Raw genomic sequence first — 11547 nt, forward strand, 5'->3', positions numbered from 1 at the left:
AAGCCTCTCAGCCTCTTGGTGTTGAGTTTGGGGCTGGGATGGGAAAGTGTGCACAAGAATCCCCGCCTCTAGCCTATGGCCCTGGAGGGGTCAGGCTGTCCTTGAACTCTAGTGCCAGTGATGCCCTCAGACCCAGAAGAGCATGCGATTCCCCAGCTAGCGCCCATGTACATGCACACACACACACACACACACACACACACACACACACACACACACAAAAAACCAAACAAACAACAAACACCCCCCCAACAAACAAAAGACCAAACAAAAAACCAACAAACAAAAATGTGCTTTTTTAAAACTTTATTGTGGGGCTAAAGAAATGACTCATGGGAGAAATGGGCACCTGGGTTGGTCCCCAGCACATACTGTGGTGGCTCATGATCACCTATAATTCCACTTCCAGGGGATATAAAGCCCTCTCACCACATACATACAGGCAAAACACTCACACATAAGATTTAAAAAGTTAAAAAAATTTTATTATGTAAGAGAATTAGGAGAACTAGCCCCAAACCAGCTGAGGCAAAGGAGGGCTGGACCCCAGTGTGGAACAGCAGGAGAAGGAACCAGGAACCCCACAGATGCTCCACTCTAGCCCTTCTGACAAAAACTTTAAATAATTTAGATAGCAATAAGGGTAGGCACCCACCAGGGTCCCCAGTTTCTCCAGTGTATGTATGTGTCCCGGCAAGCTCAGGCCCGGCTTCGGGACTGCTGCAGGGCAGTGAGGTATTTGAGGGCTGCAGACCCATAGCGCCTAGACAAGTCCTGGTGGAACTCCTCCTTGAGGGCCTGGAGGCAGTCGCGGTAGGTGGGGCTGGAGCGGAAGCGGGAGATGTCCAGACTTGGGGCGTGGGGCAAGTGGATAGAGAAGGCCTCAGGAAGTACCAGGAATTCATATTCCTGTAAGAACAGGGACAGAAGCCAGGGCTGAACTGGGGAGGCACAAGGAGGGCCGAAATGGAAATTTGTACCTAACCCAGTAGGAAGGGGCAGTTCACAGCCAGGGCCCTCCTTACCTGAGCATCCAGCTCTATGATATGGGCCACCTTGTTCCAGCCAAAGCCCACGAAGCGAGGGTCATAGCGGGGACAGTCACGGGGTACCACCACGTAAGGCTCATAGTCAGCTGACCACTGCACTTGGTATGGTGCCTGGGCTTCCCGCCAGCGGGTATAGTCTGTGGATGCATGACCCTGTGGCCACTCGTGGTACCTGTGTGACAGGATCAGGTGGGAGCAGGGAGTAGAGGTTTGTGAACTCAGGTGCCCCAGCATGGGAACAGCGGGGCACAATATGGCCTCTCTTACCTAAAGGTGTGGAGAGAGCCAGCATCCAGTAAGGTCAACAACTCTGCCTTAGAGTTTGGGAAGCTGAAACGGTAGTGCAGGGTCTCAAATGCAGGCACTACCAAAGCAGCCTTCCTCTGCCGCCTGCCCAGCGCCAGCTGCTCAATAGAGGCCCTGGGGAGAGGCATGTGGGCACTCAGCCCAGGGGTCTTACCCCTGCTGAACCGCAGCCCCACCTTCCAGGTAGCCAACTCTGCTGTCTCAGGTAACCTTGCCACACAGAAACTGCTGCTTGAAATAGGGCATTGCCTTCATAACTCAGTAGCAGCCCCCCCCCCAAAAAAGACCTAAGGTAAGCCCCATTTTGTGGAAGTCACTGAGCCCCAGAAAGAAACAGTGACACAGCAACCTAGGGTTCCCAAAATATCCTGACCATCACAGCACACACCCCAAAAGCTGTCTGTCTCCCACCCTCCAGGCCCACCTGAGGTAGTCATAGAGGGAGTAGGCAGGTAAGAAGTCAATATCACTGAGGAAGACGTAGGGTGTGAGAGCCTGGGCCAAGGCCACATTTCGGAGCTGGTTGACTGGATAGAGGGGGCCGTCCCGGTACACTACATGATAGGCCACATCCTTCCTTGCAGAGAGTACTGGTGACGTCTCCACGAAACGCAGGAACTGCTGAGCCTCTGCGTCTGTCAGGTACAAGGCCAGGCTCATGGGGCCCCGCCAGTGCCTGCACAGGGCTTCCAGCATCTGCAGCCTGGGGTGAGGTGGGTGGTCAGCTTTATTTGGCCACTTGTGCACAGAAACCCAGGGATGGCTAGAACTCTTCCCCAAAGTTAGCTGCTGATGAGCCCCCTCCTGTGACTAAGCACCTTACAAGCACACAGAGCTAGTCCTTTTTAATCCTAACAACTACCCCTAGGTGGGTACATCTACATTTGACAGCTGGGCAAACTAGAAGCCTGGTCCCCCAGCACAAAACAAGGGCCGTTCTAGGCATCAGAAAGACTTCCAAAGCCCAAGCTTTCCCCCACCATATCCAATGTCTCCAACTCCTGGGAGTCTCCCAGATAAAGTCATTCTCTCAAATCCTCAGTCTCATCAGATGCCATGCTACCTGAGGCTACCCTCCATACCCTCACCGGTCCATAGAGAGCTGGGCCACCAAGGTGACGTCGTGAGGCCGAGGAGGTGGCGGCTGGTGAGACAGAAAGGTGATGTGTACACGGTGCACAGTGAGCTGCTGTTGGCGGAACTCAAAGCAGGGCTCTTCCTCATCCAGCTGTGCTAGGGCCTGTTGCAACTGAGCAGGGTTCCAGGAAGGAAAGAATGACATGCCCTCCAGTACAGAGGCGGGGAGACCTTCCAAAGGCAAGCCAGCATGGCCCCACCTCACCTGCTCAGCCCCAGGAGGGAACTGGTTGGGGCAACCAAAGAGCTCTCTACACAGTAGCTTCCCGTCAAACCCCAGGAAGGTCAAGTGTAGATCACGGAAGAATTCTGCATGCTTGTTCTTCACTCGAAGCTTCTTTGGTGAATTCCAGTGGATCACCTGAACCCAGGAGGTATCAGCAGGGGGTGAGAACAGTGAGAGAACAAGAGTCTGGTCAGTGTGCCTTGTGCCCCCCACCCTACGTCTCCCCCCGGCCCCCTCCCTCTCCATCCTGCTGTCTCCACTCACTTTGAGGTCAGCTGCTTCCAAGTAGCAGCGCTCAGCCAGAGTGTGGTCTGACAGCTGCACGTTCCAGACACAGGGCAGGGGATGCACCAGCTCGGGATGCTCCTTGATGACGGCATTGAAGATGTCCTAGGCAGTGACAGACATCAAACCTCTGTCCCCAGCCTGCCCCTCAATTCTGCTCCCACAAAGATTCCTCCAGACCTGGTCAGCCAAGGAAGTGGCAGTCAAAGTAAGCAGCTCCCGTTTGGCCGTCAGCTTCCACATCTGCTCCCAGCCAATCTGCTGTAGTCTGTCCAGCCAAAGCAGGATCACACCTGCCAACAGGGACAGAGGTTGGCATGCCCACCAGGGACCCCCAGAGCAATCCTGAGTCTTTTGAAATGTTTGTAGTATGGGGAGGGGAGCCTGAACCCTCTTACATTCAAGACAGCCTACCACCACTGAACTATACCCCCAGACCCTTTTTAAATTTTATTTTGAGGAACTGAAGAGATAAAGACATGGTTAAGAACACTTGTTGCAAGGGCTGGAGAGATGGCTCAGTGATTACGAGCACTGATTACTCTTCTAGAGGTCCTGAGTTCAATTCCCACTAACTATATTGTGGCTCACAACCATCTGTAATTGGATCAGATGCCCTCTTCTGGTGTGTCTGAAGACAGCTACAGTGTACTCAAATAGCTAAAATAAATAAATCTTTAAAAAAAGAACACTTGTTGTTCTTGCAGAGAACCCAGGTTCAAGCCCCAGAACCCGCATGGTGACTCACAGCCCTCATAACTCATTTCAGAGGATTCGGTGCCTTCTCTGACCTCCATTGGTTGCAGGCAGACATGCAGCATACATACATACATACATACATACATACATACATACATACATACATGGAGGCTGAACTTCATACACAGGATCTCACTAAGTCTCTCAGATTGACCTCAGCCTCCCTAGAGGCAACACCATACCAGGCAGCAAGGTCTGAATTGGACAGGAATTGGACAGGGGGTCATGTGTCACCTCATGGTGCTTTGGTCAACAATATAAAGTCCATGATTACATGAGATAGTCACCACCTAGGGCTGGCTCAGTTGAAGTACCTGTCTGTCATGCATAAAACCCTGGCTACTGCCCCCGCATGGCATAAACCAGGGAGCATTTGCCTATAGTCCCAGCCCTGGGAAGACAGAGGCAGGAGGATCAGAAGTTCAGGGTCATCCTCAGGTACATGGCTAAGTGCAGAGGCAGACGTGACCAGTGCGTCCTTGTCAAACCAGCCAACCCACTGTCACCTCATAGTTTTCCTATGTGCTTTCTCCAGTTTCCAACACTTGCCATGGAATTACAGCTGCCTACCTGTCAGTAGGCACTCAATCCAGAACCATGCCTGTTTTTCTCAGGCCATACCACAGCCGGGAGAAGAGTAGGCTATCCCATTTGGCTGTGTGTAAATACACCCTCTGGTCTTTGCACAGCAACAGAATTGCCTCGTGGCAAATCCCTCAGAATACATCCAAATTGTTAACACAGGACTATATTTTCTGATGGTTCAGACACAACCACCCATAATTCTCTTGAGCAGAGAGAAGCTGTATAGTCCACAGCACGGAGACGTCCTCATCCACTCTCTCTCACACATGTGGCGATGGCAGAGTTATATCAACTCTTTCCATTATATGGATGGGAAAACAGAGTTTCAAAAGGAACAATGAGCCACAGCCATTTGGTACAAACACAAGAGACCAGAGCGTTCTCTTCACCCACTGTCTGGTCCACAGTACTGGCAGAGTTCTTTTGAGGAGGTTTCTGTGCCCCCCCACCCCCATCCCTGAGGCCCACAGCCCACCCAATCCTGCCTCCTTCACTACTGTCCCACCTGTGTTAAATCCCCTGCCCAAGGCAGGCCAGGGCCTATGGTTCTTCCAGAGGTTGCCCAGGTACCAGTCGCTCTGGTTCTCCACAAGACCGACCACCTGCTTGTCTGGGAGGGGAGGGTGGGAGGGAGCTGTCTGGGGATGTGGGCTCAGGGCAAGTCCAGAGCAGGGGCCTGGGGAAGTTGGGGAAGGGGCAGGCTAGGGCGGGGTTGCAGGTGTCTCACCAGAAAAATGACCAAAGAGTGCCCAGAGCTCCATAATGTCAGAGGAGAAAGTGACATCAGTGTCCAGGACAATGACTCGGGCCAGGCTGAGAGGCAGGACGCTGGGAAGTACTAGCTTCATGAGCCCATAGAGGCCAGAGTAGTGCTTGTTGGGAATCCAGGAAACCAGGGGCTGTCGGAGGAAGGGAGAACATAACAAGTGGCACAGCTGGAAGGGGCCGCCACCCCCAAAAAGATGAAAGATTTCAGCTCCGCGAGGTTTCATAGGACAGCCTCTCCTCTCCCACCAACCACTGCTGGAAGTAAGAAGAAGGTGGGCCTAGCTGGGCAGAAGCCCAGAGGGGGAGGAGACTCCTGCCTTGAGCTCTTCAGCATCATAGAAGCTGACCACCACAGCTGGTACCATCCATGTTCGGAAGAGTGTCTCCAGGATGTTTCTGGCTACGGCATCGGTTATCAGGTGGAGGTGCAGCGGATTTTTCCTTTGGGTGGAGAAAGTTAGCCTGACGCGGCTGTGCAGAACAATACAGGATTTTCCCTACAGGAGGAAGCCCTGTCTCCTACAAGGAGCTCTTGGGAATGTTCTGATGGCCCCCTTCATAAGAAAGAAACGTCAGGGGTTGGGGATTTAGCTCAGTGGTAGAGCGCTTGCCTAGGAAGCGCAAGGCCCTGGGTTCGGTCCCCAGCTCAAAAAAAAAAAAGAACCAAAAAAAAAAAAAAAAGAAAGAAACGTCAGTTTCCTCTGCATAGATGAGGAAACAGAAACTCAGAACAGAAGTGCTTTGTTATGGGGAGGCTCTTGACCCTGATCCAGGCCTCTCTGTACCTGTAGAATAGCACGGACTTCATTAGGGTGATGATCTCTCGGCTGGAGTTGTATCCCGCACACACGATGGCCACATGCAACATCTGGGGAGGGGACACCTAGGTCAGCAGCAGACCTCAACTTCTAGCCAGCCTAGCCAGCCTGGTCTAGAACAGTGTAGCCCCACCGGGCATCAGAGCGGAGTGGGGGGTGTGCGGGTGCGGTGCCTAGATGCAACGCCTAAATTTCACAAGTGGGAAATCTGAGAAAAGGAGTGGAGTGGCGTGCATTGCAAGGATCCTCAAGGTGTCCCAGCTGGGTTCCCAGATGTCAGGTGCTGTGATTCCCACAAATGCCCAGCTGGTTGGACTGGGGACCAGGAACCTCAGGGTTGGCAGCACTTGACACAACTACCTCGCACTTGGGTGGCAGTAGAAGCTGCAGGCTGGAGGTGGAGCGGTTGCGGCTCCCGTACGGGTCTCCATCGAGGGTGGCGGTTGTGCCTAGTCCATCTGAAAAGACACGTGGCGTGAGCAGGCAGCGGTCACACAGGGTCCCCTCTTCCCCTGCCCAGCTACGGCGCTCACACTCCGGGTCCCGGCCGAATAGGAAGAAGCCAACCACTAGCAGCAGTAACAACAGCAGTGCGGCCCCCAGTGCCCGGGGGCGCCCTCGGGGCAGCATGGCTGTCTGTGGGAGTCAGGGCGGGACACGACCTCGGGCTGCGGGCTCCATCACGGACCCTGCGAAGGACCAGAGGAAGATCAGCGCTGGACCGCGGGGCCCGACGGCTGCTCGCCCTGCCGAGCACAGCTGCCAGCCTCACCTGCTCCAGTGGCTCCGGGAAGGCCCTGTTCCTCCCGCCACCGCCAGGCAGCCAGGACCCGGACAGAATCCCGAGCTAGCCCCGCCCCCAACCTGGGCTCAGGTTTCACCTTTGCTTGGCTGAGCTGGAAGGGGCGGGGAGACCCCCGGCAGGGCCCCGCCCCCGCTCCGCACGGTCTGGGAGCCTTCAACCCCTTTTAGGGTGGTTTTGCACCAAGGCTGAAGGACAAGGGGACAGCTACCCAGAGTGGCCTTGTTCCTGCTACCTGCATCTTCCTGGGTCTGGAACCCCATTTCTCCCCCTAATGGGAGGGACTAGTGACCCCGAGCACAGAATCAAAGAATTGGCGAACACACCGCGGAAGTCTGGGAGGCTGAGGGTAGTGCGGATGGGATAGTAATGTCCAGCCCAACGGTTAGGGACACCTGCACAACTCGACGAATGGAGGCTGGGCCTGCTGGGGACACCTGTAGCCTGTGCGTCTTCTCTGGCCCTTAGCCTTACCCAGAAGCGGACTGAAAGATGAGGGCACTGTGCCCTTTTGAAGGCTACCTCCCCTCCTGCACGAGAGCTGGCAAAGAGCCTCATGGCCTCCGGGGCAGGGCCATGCATCCCCCCACCCCCCTTGTCTAAAAAACTGTGATTGTGCTGGGCTCCAAGGTCTGGATTTCTTCCTCCCTCTTCTCTTCACCCCTCAGCGGGCCTCCGGCACGCCTTTTGCCCTGTAGGGTTGCAGGGAGCTCTGGGCTGTGAAGGAGACCGCCATGGTTGGTTGAGCGCCAGGCCCTGAGCTAAGTGTTTGCCAAGTCTTTGCTCAGGTAATCCTCACGTCACCCCGAGGACACAAGTTGAAATTGTCCCTGAAGAGTGAAAGGAACCTACCTACAGCCTTTGGCTATGTGCTATGGCAGACAGTCCTCTACTGCTCCTCAGACGCCCAGCTGGGGCTGCTTTCTCAGTCTTCCCTAAAGGTCTTCTATCTCAGGACCCTGCCCTTCCTCCTGGAATGTAGTTTTCTCTACATCCCTTACTTATTTCCCCAGGCCCTCAAGGGAAGCTGAAGGTACCTGTTTGTTCAGGAGGTAGCCCCCACCTCCCACACCTCCACACACATTCCAGTGTTCAGTGTGCATGCGGAAACTGGGTGGGAACTTGGACCTGCCTTTTAAGGTAAGAGCCTCACAGCAGCTCAAGTTGGGCCTTTTAGCCCTAGGTCCAGTTGTAAAAAGTGGGGCAGACCCATAAACAGTAGCTTGAGGCTGGCTCCTCCCTTGAATGATCGGAATGCCTTTCTCTGGGAGATGGGGGGTGGGGGGCATCAGCTTGTAGGTCTTTAAAGGTTGCTATGGAAACCGAAAGCTGCCTCTTGCACTTTTAGGAATTAAAAGAAAACCCTGGTGTGGCGGGCTTTGAGGCCCAGAGCTTCATCTTCATTTTCAGCCTGCTGTGTAGTTGGGATCTGGGTCAGGGGTTGGTGGGAGTGGTCCTCAACCCAGAGCCATGGTCGTGGGAGTCAAAATGTGAAGGAGCAGTTAGGGTCACAGGCAGAGATGTGAGCTAGTGGAGATACTGTCTCTGTAGAGCCCACTGTGCTCACTCATGTGGAACCTGTCGAAACTTCGGCACTGTGGGTGGGGGGTAGTGAAAGGAAGGGCAGAAATATCTGCTGGACCCTCAAGAAGCCCTTTGGGAGTCTTAAGAGGAAAGGAAGAGCCAAGTGAAACTAATCTTTAGGAGCTGAGAACAACACCCCCCCAACCCCACCCCAATTTGAGCCAGCTCTGCCCAGGACTTTACTTTGTGACCTTGGACCTGTCCAGCACCCTCCCTAGGCTTCTGCTGTCCTCATCCGTGCCTGTCCAACTGGTCTTTCTTCTCCTTCTTCTCCCGGAGGTTTGGGACACACTGAAGGTGTGAGGCTCCAACGCAATTTATCCAGAGGTCTTTGCAGCCCAGCCTTGCTGCCAGGTCCAGGCAGGAATTCAAAAGGTAGGGGCCTTCCGGCCTGCCAAGTCTATGCACATCTCTGCTCTTTATCTCTGGAGCCTAATCAGCCTCCAGATCTAGAGGAAAAAATTCAGGCAGGTCTGCTGCTGCCAGCCTGGCTGGCCCAGTCCCCTCTCCTGGAGAGAAGGGCCCTTCACTGTTGGGATATGGAGAGGAGGTGGTGTACCACTCTGTCCTCCGGGGCCTATCTTTCCTCCCCAGAACAAAAGACCATCTGATGAAATCTTGCACCTAAGAACTTCCTGACATGTACACACAAGTACAAGCACACACACCTTCACTTCAGCTGCCGCAGAGAGCTGGAGGAGTGGCCCCAAAGGTAGTAAACTCAATGACTTCCTGAGGCAAGTTCCTAAGCCAAGCTTGCCTCGTCATGCCTTCTGAGCTAGAAAACATTGCCATGAGCCTTTTTGGTCAGAGTCTTGCTGTGCTACCTAGGCTAAGCAGTTGAGCCTCCCTGGGCTTCATCTGTGGAAGAGTTCCCACCAATCAGACAAGGTTAATGTATGACTTACTTTTCTCACGATGTGACAAAAGAAACACCTGGCAGAGTAAGCTTAAGTGGGTATTTATTTTGGTTCACAGTTTAAGGGTATAATGAATGCATCATAGCGGGGAGGCCGTGGTTTCAGAAGCCACAGACAGCTGGCCACATTGTATCCACAGTCAGGGAACAGAGAAAGACAATGCAGGTGCACAGCTTGCTTTCTCCTTCATTCAGCTCCGGACTCTAAGGATACAAACATCCAGACTGAGGCCTCTGGATTCAGTGTTTCTGGAAACACACCCATGGACACACTCATGATGTTTCTAGATTCTAAACCTACAGAGCCGACAATGAAGATGGGACCATCATAATTCCCAGTAGGGCCAGGAGCATGTGAGGCCTCAGGACAGGGTGAAGGAAGACTTCACAGTGACCATACCAGACTCTTCTGAGGCTTACCACGCCTTTCAATGAAACTTTGCTGACACTGGCATGAGTGTGGTTGGCAACAGCGGGAGCTTGGCTCCACACTGGTTAAAGAAAGGGAAAGAGGAGCTGGAGAGATGGCTCAGCAGTTAAGAGCACTGGCTGCTTTTCCAGAGGTCCTGAGTTCAATTCCCAGCAACCACATGTGGGCTCACAACCATCTGTAATGGAATCTGATGCCTCTTCTGGTGTGTCCGAAGACAGCTACAGTGTACTCACATACATAAAGAAAAAGAAAAAGAAAGGGAAAGAAGTGGAGGTGTATTGTGACTTCCTGGTGAGTGTGCTGCTTAAAATGGCCCTGCTCTGGCTAAGACCACAGCAGCATTTCAGTCATGACACAGCAGGCACTTTAAAAATTAACTTAGATTTGATTTTTAAAAACAAAGTCTTACTCTAGCCCAGGCTAACCTGGAACTCACTACATGGGAGAGGCTGCCTTTGAACTTGCAACCATCCTCTTGACTGACTCCAGAGTGCTGGAATTACTTACAGGGATGTAACGCTAAGTCCAGCTTTTTATTTTAAATTTTATTTCACTGTGTGAATATGAGTTTGGCCTGCATGTCTTTATGTATAATCACATTTGTACCTGCAGAGATCATAAGAAGGCATTGAATGCCCTAAAACTGGAACTGTGGAGGGTTGCAGGCCACCAATATGGGTCCTCTGCAAAAAACGAGTGCTCTTTTATTCCAAGTCATCTCTCTAGCACCATGCCCAGCTTTTAAAGATTACTGAATGAGCATTTCTTAACCCCTGGCCCATCTCTCCAGCTCCCTTATGAGAATTTTTATTAGTGTATGCTAATTGTACAAAACAATGTGCTTTGCCTCTTGTGCTGGCACATGCCTTTAATCCCGGCACTTGGGAGGCAGACTTAGGGCAGATCTCTATGTGTTGTACCAGCCAGGGGTACACCGTGAGATCCTGTCTTAAAACAAGCAAACCAAAATAATGGGTTTCATTATGACATTCTCATATATGCATGTAATATACTGGATGGGCGTAATTGGACATATTCTGCCCTTGTCTGAAGATAATATCTACAGGGTATTAAATAAATGCATTACAATTCTTCGTATACCATATATTCGCGGGCGGAGTCCGCAATGGCGCAGACTTGCCAAGCCCCCTCTTCCCACAGCCAATCAACTGCCTCCCAGGAAAGATTCTCTCCCTCCTCTTCTGCAGCACCTGGACTCTAGGCAGCCTTGTAGCTCTGTTCAGGAATGGATCCTTAGAAGTTACCACCAACTCTTGGGGCACAGTTGGAGAGCCTGGAAGTGCATTCAAGGGCCAGAAAACGCTGGGATTCGTTCCGAGTTCAAGGTCCAAGTCGGGCCCAAATAATTTGTAGATGAAACCCGAGGTGCAGATCAGGAAAGCTAATGCGCAGGGTCACCCCTAAATGGAGAGCAAAGGGATAGGCAGGGTATTCTCCACGTAGGTTGTCATCGGGTACGGGTTTTGGGGGTCCACATGTTCTGAAGAAGCTGGAGCCGAAACCACTGTCCTAAATCTGTTGGCTAGGTTTGCCTGTTTCCCGGGCACCGGTGTTTGGAGACTGACGGCTGCTGAGACCCATTTACAACAATTTCGAGGTTCCCTGTGCCTTAAACCCCAAGCTCTTTGCTTCCCGAACCTCCTGTTCGATCTCTCGGCGATCTGCTGACAAAGTCTGAGGCTTCGTACACCCTTCTCTAGTATGAACTGTTTAGGCTGCCGTCAAGCTGTAACTGCGCAGGCGCCAAGACAGCCAACCAAGAAGGCTGAAGATTGGGTGCCGGAGGCTCTAGGGAGCTTCAGGGAGGAGAGTGAAGGAGCCAATGGCTGGAAGGAGGGAGGGTGGGAGCTCACGG

At 52.8% G+C, this 11547-nt stretch overlaps 1 protein-coding gene across 12 annotated transcripts; it reads right to left on the reverse strand.

The window, feature by feature from the left end:
- Positions 1-458: 458 nt before the first annotated feature.
- Large2 (LARGE xylosyl- and glucuronyltransferase 2) lies at positions 459-11515 on the reverse strand. 12 transcript variants are annotated; one of them, XM_032903735.1, is made up of 15 exons: positions 10883-11515; positions 6467-6622; positions 6291-6391; positions 5901-5983; positions 5433-5556; positions 5075-5246; positions 4853-4957; positions 3184-3296; positions 2983-3108; positions 2698-2853; positions 2444-2604; positions 1780-2058; positions 1317-1469; positions 1026-1221; positions 459-909 (listed from the first exon to the last, which is right to left on the reverse strand). In XM_032903735.1, exons 2-15 carry the CDS (start codon positions 6561-6563, stop codon positions 700-702), a joined length of 2076 nt encoding a protein of 691 aa, XP_032759626.1. In that variant the 5' UTR covers positions 6564-6622; positions 10883-11515; the 3' UTR covers positions 459-699. The 12 variants fall into 12 exon arrangements, with proteins under 12 accessions (XP_032759626.1, XP_032759627.1, XP_032759628.1 ...); XM_032903736.1 differs by lacking the exon at positions 10883-11515 and adding an exon at positions 6706-7274 and having other exon boundaries at positions 6294-6391; XM_032903737.1 differs by lacking the exon at positions 10883-11515 and adding an exon at positions 6706-7274 and having other exon boundaries at positions 1317-1379.
- Positions 11516-11547: the final 32 nt, after the last annotated feature.

The sequence above is a fragment of the Rattus rattus genome, chromosome 5 (assembly GCF_011064425.1).
Source record: "Rattus rattus isolate New Zealand chromosome 5, Rrattus_CSIRO_v1, whole genome shotgun sequence".
NCBI lineage: Eukaryota > Metazoa > Chordata > Mammalia > Rodentia > Muridae > Rattus > Rattus rattus.